The 23,483-nt window shown below is 42.5% G+C and overlaps 1 protein-coding gene across 8 annotated transcripts in view; it reads left to right on the forward strand.

The window, feature by feature from the left end:
• The window catches only part of LOC132399460 (retinoic acid-induced protein 1), a 106,830-nt gene that overhangs the window by 70,549 nt on the left and 12,798 nt on the right, over positions 1-23,483 (forward strand). For all 8 annotated transcript variants that reach the window (XM_059979826.1, XM_059979824.1, XM_059979831.1 and 5 more), the window contains 3 exons: positions 1,226-6,558; positions 19,305-19,398; positions 20,531-20,580. In XM_059979826.1, the coding sequence (XP_059835809.1) occupies positions 1,252-6,558; positions 19,305-19,398; positions 20,531-20,580 (5,451 nt within the window). In that variant the 5' untranslated portion in view covers positions 1,226-1,251. The remainder of the gene's footprint in view (positions 1-1,225; positions 6,559-19,304; positions 19,399-20,530; positions 20,581-23,483) is intronic.

The raw sequence follows: 23,483 nt of genomic DNA on the forward strand, positions 1-23,483 counted from the left end.
CAATAAAAGCAAATTGTCCTTCAAAACAGCTCTAAATTTCTATCCTGTGATGGCGTGCTTCAGTGTCTGGTTGGTTCTCACTGTCAGCACGCTCCATCTCTCTGGGTGCACACACTAATATACACTGGAAAGATTAAAATGCTAATGACAAACACGAGCAGCTGCACAGTAACACGGCAGTGAATGGAGCGATGCACCCCTGATATCAGGTTTCAAGGAATCTGACAAATTCGGGCACAGACAAATTGTGATATTTTAACATCTGGGATCAGCAATCATGTTGTAATAGAAATCAGGCCTGCTATCTTTGTAAGAGTTGCAAAAGACGTGTCTCCTTCAGTGACAGGTACAGGTATTATTTGTGTCTGTAGGGAGAGTCTGCTCATTAATAGATATTACTGCAGTTTGCCAGACCAGTGTGTGAACTGTGGAGAAGAGTGAAGACTTGCATGAGCAGTGTGTACTGGTAGAGTGCATGACAAAGGCTGCTGGCCATGGTATATATTATACACAGCTTTCAATGTGCATTGCAGAGAACAACAGAGGCTGTAGGGCCTAGAAAAGGAGAGGAGCTGTAGGTGACTGTGCATGTTGTACAGAATAGGAGAGAATGCAGGTGCCTGTGTTTCTCTACAGAATAGCACGCCCTGGCAGTATCTGCTGCAGTTGCATATCGGAAACTGTTGATGGCTGTGTATATCATACGGTATAGCAGAGACAGTAGGTAACAGAGACCGGAGGCACCTGAATATTATATAGTATGGCGAGAATTGGAGGTGCCTGTAGAGATAGTGTAAGTAATTGTACCACACAATGCAGCAGGGGCTGTCAGTGTGAATGACAGAATTGCAGACACCGTACATTATTCACCATAGCAGAGACGGTGGTATAGAATCAGAGCTACTTGTGTAATTGTACTGAATAAAAGGGACTGCAAAACCCAGTATATTTCAGAGAAGCGCAGAGTCTGCAAGCTTCCTAATTCACTATGTGAAATAATGTTGGCCGGAAGTTGCAGGGTGTCTGTTGTTGAAGAGCAGGATTTGTGAGCCATCGTTTTATAGCAAACGTTAAACTATGCAACTCTAAAGGCTGCAGTGACCTGAGAGTGAATCAAGGAGCTTTACGCTCACTGGGGCAGTACCATTTGAGGCAGAATGTGTCTGTTGTTTACTTGATTATCGCTGAGGCTCACATGTCTGATTCTGCTCTCGTCTGTTCACAGGGCTCAGTAGGGCAAAGTGAGAAGACATGCAGTCCTTCCGAGACCCTGGGGGCTTCCAAGGTGCCCAGCAAAACTTCCAACAGGTACGGGCCGACCCTGCCCGCATGGACACTTACAGGCAGCAGAACTCTGTAGCCCAGACCTATGAGGCTCATCGGATCAGCTCAAAGGAGTATTACAACCAGCAAGCCTTCCAGGGTTACAGCACCAATGCCACCGGCAGTTACTTCAGTGGCACTAAACAAGTCCCTGCCCAACACCCACAGAGCAGATCTTCCAATTACCAGAGCAGTGGCTACTCCAGACAGTTTCAGAGTGAAGGGCAGCCCTCGAAGTGGGGGTCTCCGGCCTCTTCAGTCGGAGGACTGTCCCAGTACGTGCAAGACTCTTTTAAAGGTTCCGTCCCTTCGACAACCAGCGTGGCTGCCTACCCCCAGCAGCACATGACAGGCGGTGCTGCCCAGAACCCGCCAGGTCCACACACTCATTTCATTCAGCAGCCTCATCACAAGCCTGTGATGCACCAGGCCACCACCTACGTCCCCCGAGCAGCCCACTTCAACCAGGCATTTCAGTCCTCACCCAGCTCCTACCCCACCGTCCAGGATTACAGCAATTCCTCCCGCTCCTACGAAGGCTTCGCACAAGTGCCCATAAGCTCCCGGTATGACCAGCAGGCCGGGGGCACACCAGACTATTCCACCCAAGCCAGCTATGCGTACAAAGCTGCCATTACCAAGCCTGGGGGGTTCGAGCAGAGTAAAGTGGCTCATGTCAAACAACAAAACCTTCAGTATCACAACCAGACAAAAATGCACCTTTTAAACCAGTCACCACAAGTCTACTACCAGCCTGATGCTCCTGTGAAATCTCCAGAGCAATTCTATCAGACCTTTAGCCCAACGTCCACCCACTCTTCTGTCTCCACCGTGGTAAGATCCCCGTCTTACAGCTCCACTCCATCTCCACTGATGCCCACCCCTGAGGCTCTGCAGTTTGCACCCCCCTCTGAAGGGGGTTCCATAGCGCCTGACCTCAAGAGCAATATTTCCCACCTGATACCCACCGTCGCCAATTCCACCAACCAGATCTCCAGCAAGAGCCAGGCTGATGCTTGCAAGGTCTTCCTCAAGGATAAAATTCCTGAGAAATTGCTATCAGACGGAGCTTTCAGCAGCCTGGTAGCACTGAGCTCACAGGTGGAAAACATCCCCAGGACAGTCCAACAGCTCTTGCTGTCCAACACGTTGGCTCCTCACAGGAAGATAGCCAAACGGCTGCCCAAGAAGTCAGAACTGTTAAAGGAGCTGAAAAGCTCCAAGGAAAGCATGTATTCAGAAGAAGCACTATCGGCACAGACCGACCTGCAGGAGGGTGACTATTCCAGCAGCCCTGACGATCAGATGCAGAAGGGCCATTTCTTTCAGAACCACTCCGTCAATCTGGATGCCCTGAGGAAGAACCTGGACTCCATCCTGGCCTGTTCTGTAACCTCTCCCAATGAGGTGGTGGCAGAAACCAAAGCCAATGACTCGGGGCTGAGCAAGGAAAACTGTTCTGCTTCTTCAGGCTTGTCCACGCTGGTGGCGGATGGGCAACCGAGCCTTTTTGGGAAAGACGACACAAAGGCCTCCAGTGTCATTATTCTCAAGGACTCCTTCAAGGAAAGATTGGAACCAGAACTTAAATTCAATCATCTTGAGGAGGACAAAGAAAGCAAGGGCTCTCCGTTAAACTTGGATAGTGGTGATAACTTTTATGGCCATCTCACTCGGCCAAAGCAATTGGGCCAGACTCTCAGCTCAGACTGTAACGAGGGGAGAGTTAAGGGTGACTACTCAATGATGACAAAGGGGTTTGGTGATAGTTGTAGTGAATCTCAGTTTTTCCCCAATAGAATGGACAGCACTAACCTCTTACAGCCGTTGGCAGGGGATTACAAAGATAATTTGGTTTCCTCTCTGTCCAGCAGTAACCATCAGTACTGCTCCTCGCTGATATCAAGTGCCTCACAGGATCTGGAAAAGCTGAATCTTTTGGACTTGCCTGATAAGAGAGGGAAGGAGCAGTCAGTGGAGTGGGAGGAATTGGAGGCTGTTACTCCTGAGTGTGACCTTCAAAAGCAGTTCCTCCAGAAAGTACACGTCAGCTCCAAAGAGCAGAGTCCTTTTCAGGCAGACTTGACCCATGCAGGGTTCACCCAAGCTTTGGAAGGGATGAAGGAAGCTGACGAGAGAGACTCTAAGGACATCGATAGCAGGAATTCTGAACTGAGACTTCTGGCCCCAGAACAGGAGCCACCAAAGACTGACCTGGCAGATGAAAAGGAGACAGCAACAGAACCAGATGATTCCATGGTCCCACAAGATCAGGCCACTGCTTTATCTGAGAGAAAATCTGTTATCTGTGATACCTCTCCCACGCGAGTTGCTGCCAAAGAGGTTGTTCCTTCACACACACAGGGGAACAGTGGCGTAACAGAGGGCAAACCAAGTGGGGCAGAGAGCAGTGAGGACAAAGTGGGTCTGAGTGCTGGTCCCCGCCTGCTGGGGCCCTCTGTTATTCATGTGGGACCAGCAATACTGGCAGAGTCAAAGGTTGACCAGGAGGAGACCTCAGGAGCTGAGGGCTTCCCAGACCACCTGACAGAAGATACCTTGGAGCCCAAGGCAGCAGAGACAACTGAGCTGCCGGCACTCTCCTCTGATCTAATCAACTCAGCGTTAACTGAAATAGAAAATGGTCCCACCAAGGTGTCGGGAAGCAGAGGTGGCCGAGTCCGGAGATTCTCGTCAAGAGTGGCACAAGGAACTGGGCCGAGGGGCAAAGAGCATTCGCTGTCACAGCAAGAAGACAACCTCCAGCATCTAAAGATGGTACCTACCAAACCGAGGTGTTTGGGGCCCCTGAGAGATCGAGCTAAAGGCAAAACCCTGCAGGAGGGGAGTGCTGCCGCTGAGGCAGTCGTGAATGTGCCCACCCGAATGTGTACCCGATCCTCCAGTGCCCTGCTTGACACAGAACTGAGCCTCCAGTCGCGGGCTCTTCTGAGAAGGAAGATGGGCTCTCAGAGAGAAGATGGGTCAAGGGAGCTAAGCTCCAGGCAGCGGCCACCCTTGGATTCAGACAAGTGTCTGATCCACAGGCAAGGTCTCAGTGCAAGTGTCCGAGCACACCTCGCTCCCTCGGTGGCCCAGGTTCGGCCCAGCTGCACTGGCCACCCTGATCAACAGCTGAAGGGTCGCGACCTCTTGAGCCAGGAGCCCAATTCCTATAAATCTGTTGTGCTAAGGGCCAGGACAAGGGCGCAGGGAATGATAATGCACAAGGATGTGAAACAGCGAAAGAATTGCGATCTCACTGCCAGCCGATGTTTCACTACCAGAAATAACTCATTGATGGCAAAGCCTCAAAAACAGTTAACTGCCAGGCAAGAGACACCAGACTACATTGAAGGGGAGATTGTGGCTGAAAAGTTAAAGGCACGAAACTCGGCTTCAAGGCTAGAGGGAGCAGAGGAGCAAAAATTTCCCCTATCACATCCTTTGAAACGAAAAGGTTATTGCACTTTTCCATTAATCCCGGCCAAAAGGCAACACCAGATGTTAAAAGTGACTGATATCAGGACAGAGAAACAGAAACAATTGCCCGGTCCTTCATCAGACACTAATCTAGGCAACACAGAGGAACCCCTTCAAGGTAGCAGCTGCAAGGGGCTTTCAGAGCACGCCAACAGCAAGGAACCCTCCCAACCTGACCCAAGCTGCCACTCGGGGATTTCTGTCAAGACCCCACCAAAGACCAAAATTCTCCCTCCCCGAAAAGGCAGGGGCCTCAAATTAGAGGCCATTGTGCAGAAGATCACTTCTCCAAACTCCAAGTCATTCGCCTGTAGCAACTATTCCGATAGCAATGCACCCTGCCTGACCCTGGATGAGATCCTCTCCCTGAAGGAAGAGAAATTGAATGAAAACGCCAGCAGTGAGACATCGTCCGAACAGAACAAACTGATGGCCAAAGAATCTGCTCCAAAGCTTGCCCTGATGGATCTAAGTAAAAAATGTTTTATCCCTTCCAAAAGACTCAAAGAGGACAATGAAATCAAGACACAGGAGAAGAGTTGTCCCCATGTGATGACTGATGTGAAGGTGACAGCAGAGCCAGAAGTCACAGAGCTGGGAGACCAGAACACTGCAGGGGAGAAAGAGGAGGAGGTCACCACTGTTCCTGACAATTCTCCTCAGCTCTCTTCCACCTTCTCAGTTTTGGCTCCCATTTTGGATCCAGGCACAGCAACAGAGGGGGAGAGTGGTCAGGATGCTGTGGAGATGAAAAGGCATACTCCTCCCAAATGTTGCCTCTCTCCTGCAAAGAGACACAGTCAGCTGTCGGGGAGTAAGGTCAAACAGACCAAGGGTAGTTGCAAAGTGAAAAGGCCAGGCGGCCGAGGTGGCAGGAGGAGGAGGAAACACCTCAAAGAGAGCAAGATCACAAAAACTGCCCACAGGCGCAAGAAGCAGATGAAGAGAAGGAATCTCCCATTGGTGGACAGCAAGGAGCCCGTAATACGCTTGAAGTATGTATCATACAAGATGCCAAGAGCAAGTAACAAAACTCTGGCTTTTTCCCCTTACATACGTGTAGAGAAGAATAACGTGGTTTCGTCCTTCTGCACCATTGTCAACACATTGTCAGAGGAACAATCCAGCATCCAGAAGATGAAGAAGAGGTCCACGGCTTCACAGGCCCCTTTGTCGATGAGCAAGACGCTACCAACATCTTCAGCAATGTTACCGGGTCCAGTGGTGTTGGATTCCACCAAGCAGGGTTATCTGCTCTGCTGTTTATGTGGAAGAGCCAAAAATCACAAGGAACTTGGAGACTTGTTTGGACCCTATTACCCAGAGGACTACATCCCACCACTGACAAAGAACCAACACGTCCGGGGAAAATTTGAGATCAAAATTGGTGTTAAAGAAACACCCAGTAGGCTGTCTGCTGAGCCCAAAGTGGTGGACTCGGAGAATGAGAGCATGGTCAGTAACAAGGAGAAGGCAGTTGAGATGGAAGATCAGGGTCCACTTCGGACCAGCTCAAGAGAGAAGTGCAAAAAGTTGAGCTGCTACTGCTGTGAGAAGACGACAGAAGACTCAGAGCTAAAGAAGGCAAGGAGGAGAGCGGGTGTGGAGGAAGAGCCACAGCCTCTGGAGCTGCCTCTCGACCCACAGGAGCGCTGGCTGCATGGGGCCTGTGCGGTGTGGACCAGCGGCATCTACCTGGCAGCCGGGAAGCTGTACGGTCTGCAGGAAGCAGTGGAAATGGCCAGTGAGATGGTGAGGGAATAAACCAGCTGCACTGGTTGCAGCCTGGCAGAAATTACATACACAAAATAACTCAAAGTGCAATACCCAGTGGGTTATACTGAGAGAGGAGATAGGGTTTACTATACCTAACGCCATGGACCAGTGTGCTGCATGACCTGCCAATTGTTCCCAGCTTCTTGTGTATCCCAGAGATTGGTGCATGAAATATTCTTTATTTGCAGACCCCCATTGAATTCTTTCACTATCCAATTTTGAGGAAGTGGACTTCCAGGCTCTTACATCGTGAGCTCCCTGCTTGGAACGATGGGTGAAAATGTGCAGAATTGGGAGGGTTATTAGAAGGTTGGAACACTGTCTCAACCTATTCTCTGGTCAAACTCTGCACTGAGAACAGAACTACACAGCAGAATGGTTAGAGTACCGAAGGCCTTTCAGATCATTGAGTGTTCACTGGTTCTATGTAGGATCCAATATCCAATTAGTCCTGTTCCTCTAACCCTCCCCAGAGCCATTACAGGAGTGAGAGTACAGCACAGAAACTGGCCCTTTGCCCACTGTATTCTTGCTGCCAGCATACCCACCTACACTCATCCTATTTCCCAGCGCTTGGCCATAAGACATAGGAGCAGAATTAGGCCATTCAGCCCATTGAATCTGCTCCGCCATTCCATTATGGCTGATCTCAGATCCCACTCAACCCCACACACCTGCCTTCTCGCCATATCCTTGATACCCTGATACCACAGCTCTCTGTGGCAGACCATTTCACAGATACACTACTCTCTGGCTAAGACAATTCCTCCTTATCTCTGTACAAAATGGTCACACCACAATTTTGAGGCTGTGCCCCTTGTTCTGGATAAACCCCCATAGAAAACATCCTCTCCACATCAACCATTCAACATTCAGTAAGTTTCAATGAAATCCCCCTGCATTCTTCTAAATTCCAGTGAGTACAAGTCCAAAGCTGCCAAAAGCTCCTATATGTTAACCCCTTCATTTCCAGAATCATCCTCGTGAACCTCCTCTGGACTCTCTCCAATGACAGCACATCCTTTCTGAAATATGGGGACCAAAACTGTTGACAATACTCCCAAGTGTGGCCTGACCAGCATCTTATAAAGCTTCAACATTATTTCCATGCTTTTATATTCTATTCCCCTTGAAATTAATGCCAACATTGTGTTTTCCTTCTTTACCACAGACTGTAAATTAACCTTCTGGGTGTCTTGCACGAGGACTCCCAAGTCCCTCTGCACCTCTGATGTTTGAAACTTCTCTCATTTAGATAATAGTCCACACTATTGTTCCTTTTACCAAATGCATTATCACACATTTCCCAACACTGTATTGCATCTGCCACTTTTTTGCCCATTCTTCCAATTTGTCTAAGTCCTTCTGCAATTGCATTGCTTCCTCGGCACTACCTACCCCTTCACCTATCTTTGTATTATATAACCATATAAAAATTACAGCACGGAAACAGGCAATCTCTGCCCTTCTAGTCCATGCCGAACGCTTACTCTCACCTAGTCCCACCGACCTGCACTCAGCCCATAACCCTCCATTTCTTTCCTGTCCATATACCTATCCAATTTTACTTTAAATGACAATATTGAACCTGCCTCTACCACTTCTACTGGAAGCTCATTCTACAGAGTTACCACTCTCTGAGTAAAGAAGTTCCCCCTCGAGTTGTCCCTAAACTTTTGCCCCCTAACTCTCAACTCATGTCCTCTTGTTTGAATCTCCCCTGCTCTCAATGGAAAAAGCTTATCCACAGCAACTTTATCTATCCCCCTGATAATTTTAAATACCTCTATCAAGTCCCACCTCAACCTTCTACGCTCCAAAGAATAAAAACCTAACTTGTTCAACCTTTCCCTGTAACTTAGGTGCTGAAACCCAGGTAACATTCTAGTAAATCTTCTCTGTACTCTCTCTATTTTGTTGACATCTTTCCTATAATTCGGTGACCAGAACTGTACACAATACTCCAAATTTGGCCTTACCAATGCCTTGTACAATTTTAACATTACATCCCAGCTCCTATACTCAATGCTCTGATTTATAAAGGCCAGCATACTGAAAGCTTTCTTCACCACCCTATCCACATGAGATTCCACCTTCAGGAACAATGCACCATTATTCCTAGTTCACTCTGGTCTACTGCATTCTTCAATGCCCTACCATTTACCATGTATGTCCTATTTTGATTAGTCCTACCAAAATGTAGCACCTCACTCTTATCAGCATTAAACTCCATCTGCCATCGTTCAGCCCACTCTTCTAACTGGCCTAAATCTCTCTGCAAGCTTTGAAAACCTACTTCAATATCCACAACGCCACCTACCTTAGTGTCATCTGTATACTTACTAATCCAATTTACCACCCCATCATCCAGATCATTAATGTATACAACAAATAACATTGGACTCAGTACAGATCCCTTAGGTACACCACTAGTTACCGGCCTCTAACCTGACAAACAGTTATCCACCACTACTCTCTGGCATCTCCCTTCCAGCCACTGTTGAATCCACTTTACTACTTCAATATTAATACCTAACAATTGAACCTTCCTAACTAACCTTCCATGTGGAACCTTGTCAAGGGCTTTACTGAAGTCCATATAGACAACATCCACTGCTTTACCCTCATCAACTTTCCTTGTAACCTCTTCAAAAAGTTCAATAAGATTTGTCAAGTATGACCTTCCACGCACAAATCCATGTTGACTGTTCCTAATCAGACCCTGTCTATCCAGATAATTATATATATCATCTCTAAGAATACTTTCCATTAATTTACCAACCACTGACGTCAAACTGACAGGCCTATAATTGCTAGGTTTACTCTCAGAACCCTTTTTAAATAATAGAACCACATGAGCAATACACCAATCCTCCGGCACCATCCCTGATTCTAATGACATTTGAAATATTTCTGTCAGAGCTCCTGCTATTTCTACACCAATTTCCCTCAAGGTCCTAGGGAATATCCTGTCAGGACCCGGAGATTTATCCACTTTTATATTCCTTAAAAGCACCAGTACTTCCTCTTCTTTAATTGGCATAGTTTCCGTAACTTCCCTAGTTGTTTCCCTTACTTTACACAATCCAGTATCATTCTCCTTAGTGAATACCGAAGAAAAGAAATTGTTCAAAATCTTCCCCATCTCTTTTGGCTCCACACATAGCTGTCCACTCTGATTCTCTAAGGGACCAGATTTATCCCTCACTATCCTTTTGCTATTAATATAACTGTAGAAACCCTTTGGATTTATTTTCACCTTACTTGCCAAAGCAACCTCATATCTTCTTTTAGCTTTTCTAATTCCTTTCTTAGGATTCTTTTTACATTCTTTATATTCCTCGAGCACTTCATTTACTCCATGCTGCCTATATTAATTGTAGATCTCTCTCTTTTTCCGAATCAAATTTCCAATATCCCTTAGAAACCATGGCTCTCTCAAACTTTTAACCTTTCCTTTCAACCTAACAGGAACATAAAGATTCTGTACCCTCAAAATTTCACCCTTAAATGACCTCCATTTCTCTATTTCATCCTTCCCATAAAACAATTTGTCCCAATCCACTCCTTCTAAATCCTCAAGGTTAACCTTACTCCAATCAAAAATCTTAACCCTGAGTCTAGTCCTATCCTTCTCCATAATTATATTGAAACAATCATCTGCAAACTTTGCCACAAAGCCATAAATTCAGTTGTCTAAATCATTGATAAACAATTTGAAAAATAGTGGTCCCAATATTGACCCCTGAGGAACACCACTAGTCACTGGCAGCCAACCAGAAAAGGCCCCTTTTATTCTCACTTGCTGCCTCCTGCTTGTCAGCCATTCCTCTATCCATGCCAGTATCTTTCCTGTAACACCATAGGATTTTATCTTGTTAAGCAGCTTCATGTGTGGCACCTTATCAAATGCCTTCTAAGCCTGGGTGATTCAGTCACTATTCCAGAAGTACTAAGATGTTGTGAGAGCCTCTCCTTACCATAGCAGACTGCATGCACCCTCTGGGTAAGTAAAGAAGCTCTTCAGATCCCTGCTAAACCTCTTGCACCTCACTGTTAATTCATTCCCTTCAGATACCCACCTAGCTTCCTTTTTGAACACTACAGTAGAACCTGCCTTCACCAGTGCATTCTAGACCACAGCAGGTCACCAAATGATTTTTGTAAATGTCAACCAGTGTGAGACAAAATTGCTTGGTCTAATGAGATAAAAGTGAGGCTCAGGAAAAAGAACAGTACCAGAACCCCTCACAGGTAACTATTCAAGTGTGAATGAACAGCAAAGTCTGTCTTGAAGTGCAATTTAAAGATGATTGTAAAGAAGGTGGGCAGGGGTATGGGGAAAGGAGGAATGTCCTAGCCTAGGGAGCGAATGAATTGTTGTTTTCCATCTTCAGAGATGAAAATTACTGAACTTGTTTCAGTACTGCACAGTTCTCAATCTAGAACAGATTATTTCAAGATTGTGAGTCAGTGCATATTTTCACTTTTTTATTTAAAAATTGTAGCAATTTTGCTTCCCACTTGTAGGGTACTAATTTACCAATCTGAATTCTGTAAGTCTTAAAGTCTGATGTTAATTCTTCAAACCAACAGCGTGTGCAAGATATTTCTCCTTTTGCTAGTTCATTAAGTCCTAACAGATTCTCAGATTCAGAATGATATATGCCTTGAAAACTCACGGTTTTGTTCCATTTCACAAAATCACAAAATGATTTACCACCAATGGAAGCCATTTGGCCTAACCAATCTGCGCCAACCAGGAACGAGCTACTGTATCATCTGTATCATTTAGGTTGTAGCACTTCAAATGTGCGCCCTTATAAATATATTTTAAATTGTTTGAGAGGTTCCACCTGTATCACTTTTTCAGACACAAGATCCCTACAACCCCTGGGTGAAAAGTCTATTCCTCATCTTCTTTCCAATTTTTTAATCTTAAGTCAATTTTTTGAAAAAGTATATTGATGCAGGAAATCTGGAGTAAAAACAATAGTTGCCAGCAGGTTTTCCATCCACATACCCAACCTCATTGCCTAAAAATAAATCCAGAATTGTACCCTTCTTGTTGGAACTTTTCTTTTTATTCATTTACAGGATGTCGGCATCGCCAGCTAAGCCAGCATTTATTGCCCATCCCTAGTTGCCCTTCAGAAGGTAGTGATTAGCTGCCTTCTTGAACCACTGCAGACCCTGAGGTGTAGGTACACCCACAGTGCTGTTAGGGTGGGAATTCCATGTTTTTAACCCAGCAACAATGAAGGAATGGCGATATGTTTCCAATTCAGGATGGTGAGTGACTTGGAGGGGGATTTCCAAGCGGTGGTGTTCCCAGGTATCTGCTGTTCTCGTCCTTCTAGATGTTAGTGGTTGTGGGTCTGGAATATTGGACAAGAAAGTTCTTCAAAATACAGTTTGTAGATTCCCATCCTCTGTGCTTTTTAACCAACTGTACCTTGTTAATATTAGAACAATTTATATTTTGCTCTTTTATTGTCCTGGTTTATTTGTTAGAACTTTGTCTTGATAATGCGTACTTTTTCCCTTTCACTTTTTTGGAAATATTTTCTATACGCTACAACGTCATTACCTCCAGCTTGTCCACCAATCATCATTTGATGATCCTTCTGTATTTAACATCCGTCTCAGTTTTGATTATTCTTCTAATCAATATTGGCTCCCCCATTTGTTTAGTTTTAACTTTGTCTGCCCCATAAGAAAGCCCTGTTTACATGCACATCAAGCTACCATTCCTGGTGCACTTTAATGAAATAGAAGAAGTAGAAATATTTTATTTCAGATTTTCAGTAACAGTGATTTTGTTTGTTTGTTTCTTTCTTTCTTTTTAAATCTTTTTATTAATTTAAACAAACATAAATGAAACATGAATACAGAGTTTGAAAGTACATAATTAATAGGTTAAGTATACATTCATATAGATGATAATCCATATATAATAGCCTCCCAAACTCATAGTAATTCCAAAAAAAGGGAGTAAATAATAAGAAAAAAAATCCCCAAAAAAGAAAAGAAAAAAACAACCTAACCAACATGGGCCATTGCCATTATGTCAAATATACACAGTAGCATCAATAACTCTGCACCTCCATCCAAATAATTAAGGATAATAGAAACAGGGTTTAGGAAAAGTCAGTTTAACTGATATGAAAATGTTGGATAAATGGTCTCCAAGTTTCTTCAAATTTAACTGAAGAATCAAAGACAACACTTCTATTTTTTTCTAAGCTCAAACAAGAGTTAGTTTGAGAAAACCACTGAAATATAGTTGGAGGATTAATTTCTTGTCAGTTCAATAGGATAGATTTTCTAGCCATTAATGTAACAAATGCAATCATCCATTGAGCTGAGGGGGATAAACAAATATTATCCACCATTGGTAAACCGATTGCAGTAATAGGATGCGGTTGCAATTTGATATTCAGAACTGTTGAAGTAGTACCGAAAATATCTTTCCAATAATTTTGCAAACAAGGGCAAGACCAGAACATGTGGGTCAATGAAGCAACTTCAGAATGACATCTGTCACAGGTTGGATTAACATGAGAGTAAAATCAAGCAAGTTTAACCTTGGACATGTGAGCCCTATGTACAACCTTAAATTGTATTAGGGCATGTTTAGCACAAATAGAAGAGGAATTGACTAATTGTAAAAATTTTCTCCCACTGCTCAGTGCGTATAAGACAATGAAGTTCTTTTCCCATTCCTTCTTAATTTTTTCTGATACTTCTGGCTGTAGTTTCATGATCATATTATAAATGGTGGCTACTAAACCCTTCTGGCAAGGATTCAGAGCTAAAATTTTTCTGTTATGCCCATTGGACATAATTTCGGAAAAGACTGTAATATATTATTCAAGAAATTTCTAACTTGCAAATATCTGAAAAAATGAGTTTTAGGTAAATTATATTTATTAGATAGCTGTTCAAAGGACATAAAACTATTATCTAAAAATAGATCACGCAAACATGTTATACCTTTTGTTTTCCATAATACAAAGGCTTGATCCATAAATGAGGGTCAAAAAAAAATGTTAGATATAATAGGGCTTGATAAGATAAACTTATTCAAGCCAAAGTATTTACAAAGTTGAAACCATATTCATAATGTATGATTAGCTATGGGATTAGTTATTTGTTTATTCAATTTAGATAAAGCAAAAGGAAGTGAAGATCCTAAAATTGAAAACAATGAAAAGTCTTGTACAGATTTACATTCCAAATTTACCCATTGTGGGCAAGATGCTATAATCGATTCTTGTGTCCAAAATATTAAATATCGAATATTGACTGCCCAATAGCAAAATCTCAGGTTTGGCAAAGTCAAACCACCCTCCTTCTTAGGCGTCTGTAAATATTTTTTGCTTAGTCTAGGATTTTTATTCTGCCACAGATACGATGATATTTTAGAGTCAAAAATATCAAAAAAAAGATTTAGGAATAAAAATTGCTAGTGCTTGGAATAATCATAAAATTTTGGGTAACACTATCATCTTAATAGCATTAATTCGACCAACCAATGACAAAGATAATGGGGACCACCTGGTAACAAGTTGCTTAATTTGGTCAATTACAGGTAAAAAAAATTAACTTTAAATAAATCCTTATGTTTCTTGGTAATTTTAATGCCCAAATAAGTAAAATGATCTGTGACAACTTTAAATGGTAAGTGTTTATAAATTGGAACTTGCATATTTAATGGAAATAATTCACTCTTATTACAATTCAGTTTGTAACCAGAAAAGCTACTAAACTGAGCAAGCAAGGACGAAATAGCAGGAATAGATCTCTCAGGGTCAGATATGTGTAGTAACAAATCATCAGCATAGAACGATAACTTATAAATGCCCACAATATTAGGTGATTCACGAATGGCGATAGCTAAAGGTTCCAAAACAATGTCAGATAGTAAAGGACTTATTGTTTCTTGTCTCTAAAGCCAAATTTCAGGAATTTTTAAGTTAACTCAATTTAACATGACTATGTCCTTCGTACTGTTGTTCTTTCACTAAACTTGTTGCAGTTATATACATCACATTAGGCACAACCAGCCTTGTCTTCTGCCCATATTCCAAACTCTATCCAACAGGTTCTATATCCTTACTCATGAAAATCCCTACCCACTCCTCCCACTAATTATTTATTCAGATCCTCCTTGATTTCTTGAAGATTTTCTACTTAAAGATTGTTGTAAATTCCTAAGGATATGAATTTTTTGGAGCCAATTTAATAATTTCCAGACACCTTTAAATAATTATCTCATCTCTCAACAGATTAACAGTTTGCTAACAGTTTCTATCTGATATTGCATTTGATATTATGGAGATTACACCCAGTCACACAAGGAAATGTTGGGAGCAGATGACTGAAGGTTTTGTCAAGGATTTTAAGGTGTTTCAAAGAGAACAAGAAAGAAATTTATAAAAGGGAATGTCCAAATCTAGGGCCTTGGCAATCAAAGGTATGAGGTTAAAAGAGGATAAATATCTCAGGGAGTTATCAAACTGGGGTGGTTACAGAAAGAGGGAGAGTAAGAGGGGAAAATATAGAAGAATTAGAAAATAAAGAAATAGAATTTTACACTGGAGCAGAACTTCACCTGGACCCAGCCTCAGACAGATAGGGAAAGGGATTGGGAAGTTGGTTTTACAGGGAATTCCATCTGTTATTTGCTGATCCTTATTGTACCTGAACTGTGGGGGATCAACCATGTCGAAGCAGGGCGATAGATTTCCTTCATGAAGGATGTTAGTAATCAAAATGGAAGAAGAATAGCCCTTAACTCAGCAGTGGAGCTATCAGGGCATTGTCATGATGGTATTTCCGTAGTGAGCTATTCTTGTTTTTACCAGACGGAGTTGCTAGCTTGATGCTCAACCCGACTTGGATTCGAACCTTCGCTCCGGAGTCCAGCACTGATATTATTGTGCCACTAAGTTGGATGATCAAAATGGGTTTTTCTGAAAATCCAGTGGATTACTGAAGTCATCTTTTTGTTTATAATGTGATTTACTACAGAAAGTTCTTTGGAAAGGTAGTCCTGACATTCAATTTAGTAACTTTGTTGGGTCAGACTCAGAGAGATTCCGCACAGGAATGGACTCACTGAGTCTGTGCTGATCAACAAACCATTCTTTACTCTACACCTATATTGCTCCCACAATTTCATCAATTTTCACAGATCCTACCACTCTCTCACACAACAGGGGCAATTGAATCAGTAATTTGTGATGTTCAGTGGATCTTTGATTTTGGTTTAGCATCTGGTAACGAGAAGGATGGGGTGAACTTAATGATCAAAAGGGATATAATTAAAGTCTCGTATCTAGCAATTAGATCGAATATCTTTTGTAAATATCAGTTGTTGCATCTCTGGCTAAGAGTTTGCAAAATGGCAAGTGTCTCCATAGCTTCTTTATTGCCTTAACACTGCTTTTCTACAGTGTGTCCTAGCTCATTTGACTATGCAGTCTAATTGTGAGTTGTGGCATCAGCCAAGCGGCCATGAGCATGTCTGAGAAATCTCACAGTGGGGATCCTGCAGCTTGGCAAAATTTCGTGCAAGTAAGATTACTTATTTCTTCACAAGAATATAATCCAATAAATAGACCACAGGAGCATTAACAATGCAGCTGATCCTTGGGCTAACAAGAATAATAATGACTGGAGCATCCTTAACATCACAGAGTGTCCCAAAGTGGTTTACAGGAGCTATTATCATGCAGAATTTGACTCCGTGATCCAGGTTTGCATAAACACTAACTTGAGGAGAGAACAGCTTAAAGGATGGGATTGGGGTACATGGAAAACAAAAAGAAAATGGTTTGGGGAGGAATTAATGGTCTGACAGTAAAAGGTGGAGCTGTCATGATGAAATTAAGGTGTCTGAAATCGAAATGGTAAGTTCCCTGAGTTTGAAGAACATACCTTTTACATGTTTTTTTTATTTAGAGTCCTGTTGATCAGAGATAGTGTCACGGCTGCAGAAAAGGAGGAAAACCTAGAGGGATTGTCTACAGAATCTCTGTGGGTGGAGGCTAGGAACAGGAAGGGGTCAATAACTCTACTGGGTGTTTTTTATAGACTACCCAACAGTAACAGGGACATCGAGGAGCAGATAGGGAGACAGATTCTGGAAAGGTGTAATAATAACAGGGCTGTTGTGGTGGGAGATTTTAATTTCCCAAATATCAATTGGCATCTCCCTAGAGTGAGGGGTTTAGATGGGGTGGAGTTTGTTAGGAGTGTTCAGGAAGGTTTCCTGACACAATATGTAGATAAGCCTACAAGAGGAGAGGCTGTACTTGATCTATATTGGGAAATGAACCTGGTCAGGTGTCAGATTTCTCAGAGGGAGAGCATTTTGGAGTTAGTGATCACAATTCTATCTCCCTTCCCATAGAATTGGAGGATAGGAACAGACAAGTTAGGAAAGCGTTTAATTGGAGTAAGGGGAAATAGGAAGCTATCAGACAGGAACTTGGAAGCCTAAATTAGAAACAGATGTTCTCAGGGAAATGTATGGAAGAAATGTGGCAAATGTTCAGGGGGTATTTGCGTGGAGTTCTACATAGGTTCATTCCAGTGAGACAAGGAAAGGATGGTAGAGTACAGGAACCGAGGTGTACAAAGGCTGTTGTAAATTTAGTCAAGAAGAAATTAAGAGCTTATGAAAGGTTCAAAAAATGAGGTAATGATAGGAACCTAAAAGATTATAAGGCTAACAGGAGGAAGCTTAAGAAAAAAATTAGAAGAGCCAGAAGAGGCCATGAGAAGGCCTTGGCGAGCAGGATTAAGGAAAACCTCAAGGCATTTGACAAGTATGTGAAGAGCAAGAGGATAAGAGTTGAGGGAATAGGACCAATCATCTGTGACAGTGGAAAAGTGTGTATTTAACCGGAGGAGATAGCAGAGGTACTTAATGAGTATTTTGCTTCAGTATTCACTATGGAAATGGATCTTGGCGATTGTAGGGATGACTTGCAGCGGACTGAAAAGCTTGAGCATGTAGATATTAAGAAAGAGGATGTGCTGGAGCTTTTGGAAAGCATCAAGTTGGATAAGTCACTGGAACCAGACAGGATGTATCCCAGGCTACTGTGGGATGTGAGGGAGGAGATTGCTGAGCCCCTGGCTATGATCTTTGCATCATCAATGAGAACGGGAGAGGTTCCGGAGGATTGGAGGGTTGCAGATGTTGTTCCATTATTCAAGAAAGGGAGTAGAGATAGCCCTGGAAATTATAGACCAGTGAGTCTTACCTCAGTGGTTGGTAAGTTGATGGAGAAGACCCTGAGAGGCAGGATTTAAGAACATTTGGAGAGGTATAATATGATTAGGAATAGTCAGCATGGCTCTGTGAAAGACAGGTCATGCCTTATGAGCCTGATTGAATTTTTTGAGCATGTGACTAAACACATTGATGAAGGAAGAGCAGTAGATGTAGTGTATATGGATTTCAGCAAGACATTTGATAAGGTACCCCATGCAAGGCTTATTGAGAAAGTAAGCAGGCATGGGATCCAAGGGGACCTTCCTTTGAGGATCCAGAACTGCCTTGCCCACAGAAGGCAAAGAGTGGTTGCAGATGGGTCATATTCTGCATAGAGGTCAGTCACCAGTGGGGTGCCTCAGGGATCTGTTTTGGGACCCTTACTCTTCGTGATTTTTATCAATGACCTGGATGAGGAAGTGAAAGTATGGGTTAGTAAGTTTGCTGATGACACAAAGGTTGGAGGTGTTGTGGATAGTGTAGAGGGCTGTCAGAGGTTACAGCGGGACATTGATAGGATGCAAAACTGGGCTGAGAAGTGGTAGATGGAGTTCAACCCAGATATGCGTGAGGTGGTTCATTTTGGAAGGTCAAATATGATGGCAGAATTTAATATTAACAGTAAGATTCTTAGCAGTGTGGAGGATCAAAGGGATCTTGGGGTCCAAGTCCATAGGAGACTCAATGCTGCTGCGCAGGTTGACTCTGGTTAAGAAAGCATATGGTGCATTGGCCTTCAATCATGGGATTGAGTTTAAGAGCTGAGAGGTAAAGTTGCAGCTATATAGGACCCTGGTCAGACCCCACTTGGAGTACTGTGCTCAGTTCTGGTCGCCTCACTACAGGAAAGATGCAGAAACTATAGAAAGGGGGCAGAGGAGATTTACAAGGATGTTGCCTGGATTGGCGAGCATTCCTTATGAGAATAGGCTGAGTGAATTGGATTGGCAGAGGATTAGAGGTGACCCAATAGAGGTGTATAAGATGATGAGAGACATTGATTATGTGGATAGTTAGAAGCCTTTTCCCAGGGCTGGAATGAATAACATGAGAAGGCTCAGATTTACAGTGCTTGCAAGTAAGCACAGAGGAGATGTCAGAGGTAAGTTTTTTTTTTACACAGAGTGGTGAGTGTGTGGAATGGGCTGCTGGCGACTGTGGTGGAAGTGGATACGATAGGGTCTTTTAAGAGACCCCTGAACAGGTACATGGAGCTCAGCAAAATAGAGGGCTATGGGTAACCCTCGGTAATTTCTAAGGTAAGGACTTGTTCGGCACAGCTTTGTGGGCTGAAGGCCTGTATTGTGTTGTAGGTTTTCTATGTTTCTATGTTTTATTGAATTTGCTTGATGCAGTGATTAATTGGAGATAATCCTAGAAATGATTCCTGCTTTGGGCCAGTATTTATTTATCTTTTTTTCTTCCACTACAGAGATGCTCTATGTGTGAGCAGACGGGCGCCACTCTTGGCTGCTATTCCAAGGGATGCAATCAGAAATATCATTATATCTGTGCCATTGAATCGGGTAAGGAAGCAGCAACTGTCAGTGTGCTTTTTCATCTAGAGATATTTAAGATTATGAAGGGATTTTGATGATTTATAAGAAACAGTTTTCATTGGCAGGAGAACTGGTAACCAGAGAACATCACTTTAAAGATAACTATCACAAGAGGCATGAAGGGGATGGGAATATTTGTATGCAGACAATTATTAATTTGGAATGCATTTGTCTAAAAGGATTGTGGAAGGAGGATCAATAATAATTTTCAGTTAAGAATTAGATACCTAATAGTTAAAGAGAAAATACAACCTTTAATTGTGAACAGGGGGAACAGGGAGGTTTTGAAGTGTTTGCACTGGAAAGGCAGGCTGAATGAATTGTGTGATCTTTGAGAAATAGTATCTCTATTGAGATTAAGTTCCATTTTAAATTATCTCTAAAATTAAAGGAGTTGAGATTTAATTGTATCTATTCAGAGATTGCACCTGCCTAGTTTCTAGTTCAAGTACAGATTTAGATAAAGTTGCTTGTAGCTAACCTCAATACGCATTCTATGTGTCATTAGCTATAAATATTTGTGTTTTTCCTGTGACTTGAGGAAGTACAATGTTAGAAGAAATGAATGTTTAGTGGGTCTGATAATGCTAGAAAATTACAGAAAAACTCTTACACTTGCATGACAACTTTCACAATCTGAGAATATATTAAATTATCTTAAAATTAAGTACTTTTTGAAGTCATTTGTAATGTAGCAAAGGCAAGAATTGATTGTTCTCCAAAAACTTTCACCGACAGCACTGTAATAATGACTACATTAGTCACATTTGTTGAGGGGTAAATATTAGTTGGAGAACCAGAACTCCTGCTGTTTTTTGAAAAAATGTTACATGTATTTTTCAGTTCCCTGTAATGGGTTTAACGTATCATGGAAAAGTGATGCTTTGAATTGCACTGTATTGGAGTTCAGGCTGAGGCATCACACAGGTCCCTGGAGTATGGTTTGAATCCACGCCTCTGACTGTGACACAGTTAATACTAACCAAAAAACAGCTTGCACTGTACCCCCATATTTCCTTATGTTGTCTGTTCATAAATTCTAATAGACCTGTGCTAATCGCTGCTCTCCTGTGTTTTCAATCATCCCGACTCCCTGCAGGATGCCAATTAAGTGAGGAGAATTTTTCAATGAAGTGCTCAAAGCATAAGGTAAGAAAGAAAGGTATATGGGAAATCTTGTTTTCAAAAGAGCCTCATTTCCCTTCAGCTATCTCTCCAGAGTAAAGATTACAATATAAGATTATAAGACATAGGAATAGAATCTGGCCATTCAGCCCATCGCGCCTGATCTGTCATTCAGACATGACTGATTTATTAACCCTCTGAACTCCATTCTCCTGTCTTCTCCCCATAACCTTTCACACCATTATCAATCAAGAACCTATCAACCACCGATCTAAATAAACCCAGTAACTTGTACTCCACAGCTGGCTATGTCACTTCATTCCACAGATTCACCACTGAAGAAATTCCTCTTCATCTCTGTTCTAAAGGGACATCCTTGTCTTCTGAGCTTGTGCCCCCAATCTAGGCTCCCCCACCACTACACACATCCTCTCCACGTCCACTCTGTGTTGACCTTTCAATATTCAATAGGTTTTAATGAGATGACCCTTTATTTTTTAAGCTCCAGTGAGTACAGACCCAGAGCCATTAAATGCTCCACATTATTTAACCCTTTCATTCCTGGGATAATTCTCATGAACTTTCTCTGGACCCTCTCCAATGTCAGCAGCTTCTTCCTTAGATAAGGGACTACTTTCAATACTCCCAAGTGAAGTTTGACCTAAGCCTCAGCATTGCTTTTATCTTCTATTCCTCTGGAAATAAATGCTAACATTTCATTTGCCTTCCTTCCTGCCAACAACCTGCAAGCTAATCTTTAGCAAATCCTGAGTAGGACCCCCAAGTCCCTGTACACCTCCGATATTTGAATTTGCTTCCCATTTAGAAAATGGCTTACACCTTTATTCTTTCTACCAAAATGAAAACTTCCCAACACTGTATTCCATTTCTTTGCTCATTCCCCTAATCTGTACGTCCTTCTGCAGACTCCCTGCCTCCTCTGCCAATGCTACCAGTGCTACCTGCCCCTCTACCAATTTTTGTATCATCTGAAAACTTTGCCTCAAAAGCCACAATTCTATCATCCAGATCATTAACATATAACTTGAAATGAAGGGGTACCTACACCGACCCCTATGTACACCACTAGTCACCAGCAGCCAACCAGAAGAAAAGGTTCTCTTTATTCCCACTCTGCTTCTTTCTAGTTAGCCAATCTTCTGCCTATGCTACTCTGTCCCCTCACACTTGTGCTGTTTAGCAGCCTCGTCTGAGGCACCTTGTCAAAGGCCTTCTGAAAATCCAGCTGGCTCCCCCGCTCTATTCTGCCTGTTAATTCCTCAAAAAGTTCAAAAAGGTTTGTCAGACAAGATTTCCTCTAGAGGAAACCATGCTGACTTCAACGTCCAAGTATCCTGAAACCTTATCCTGAACAATGGACTCAAATATCTTGACAACCACTGAAGTCAGACTAACTGGATAACTGTAATTTCCTGCCTTTTGCCTCCCTTCCATAAAGAGTGGAGTGGAATTTGTAATTTTCAATTCCTTTGGAATTCCTCCAGGATAAGTTGCAGTGTAGAAGGGTGAATATAGGACTGGAAGTGTTATATTTGATAGCGCACAGCATAAGGAATGAGGTAGATGAACTTGTAGCACTTTTACAGATTGGTATATATGATGCGGGTATCACTGAGTCAGACTGATAGAAGATCACAGCTGGAAGCTGAAAGTCCAAGGATACATGCTGTATCGAAAGGACAGGCAGGTGGGCAGAGGGAGTGGCGTGGCTTTGTTGGTTTAAAAAAAAGAAATCAGATCATTAGAAAGAGGTGATTTAGAGTCAGAAGGTGTTGAATCGTTGTGGATAGAGTTAAGGAACTACAAGGGTAAAAGGACCCTGATGGGAGTTATACACAGACCCGCCCAAAAACAGTAAGGATATGGTCTACAAATTACAATGGGAAATAGAAGATGCATGTCAAAAGGGCAATGTTACAATCATCATAGGAGACTTCAATATGCTGGTAGGCTGGAAAAATTAGTTTGATGAATTTCTAGAATGCCTTTGAGATGGCTTTTTAGAGCAACTTGTGGTTGAGCCCCCTGGGGATCAGCTGTTCTGTTTTGGGTGTTGTGCACTGAACTGGAATTTATTAGAGAACCTAAGGTAAAGTGACCCTAAGGGACAAGTGATCATAATACAATTACAAAGGGAGGTAGAAAATGCATGTCAAAAGGGCAATGTTACAATAGTCATTGGGATTTCAATATGCAGGTAGATTGAGAAAAGCAGGTTGGTACTGGATTAAAGGGGGAATTTCTAGAATGTCTATGATATGGTGCTTTAGAGCAGCAACCACTCAACCTAGTGGTTGAACCCACTAGGCGATCATCTGTTCTAGATTGTGTGTTGTGTACGAACTGGAATTAATTAGAAAGCTTAAGGTAAAGGAACCCTTAGGGGCCAGTGTTCATAATATGATAGAATTCACCCTCCAGTTGAAGAGAAGCTAAAGTTAGATGGAGTAAAGGGAGATACAGAGGCATGAGAAAATAGTTGGCCAGAATTGATTGGGAAAGAACACTGGCAGGGATGATGGCAGAGCAGGAATGACTAGAATTTCTGAGGACAATTCAGAAGACGCAGGATACTTAAATACCAAAGAGGAAGAAGTATTCTAAAGGCAGGATGACACAAATGTGCCTGACAGGTCAAAGCCAACATAAAAGCCAAAGACAGAGCTTATAATAGAGAAAAATTCGTGGGAAGTTAGAGGATTGGGAAGCTTTTCAAAACCAACAGAAGATAACTAAAACAAGTCATAAAGATGGAATACTTAAGCTAGCCAATAATATTAAAGAGGATACCAGAAGTTTCTTCAGATACATAAAGTGTAAAAGAAAGGTGAGAGTAGATATTGGACTGCTGGAAAATGACTCTGAAGAGGTGGTAATGGGGGACAAGGAAATGGCAGATAAACTGA

Source organism: Hypanus sabinus, chromosome 9 (assembly GCF_030144855.1).
Source record: "Hypanus sabinus isolate sHypSab1 chromosome 9, sHypSab1.hap1, whole genome shotgun sequence".
Taxonomy (NCBI): Eukaryota; Metazoa; Chordata; class Chondrichthyes; order Myliobatiformes; family Dasyatidae; genus Hypanus; species Hypanus sabinus.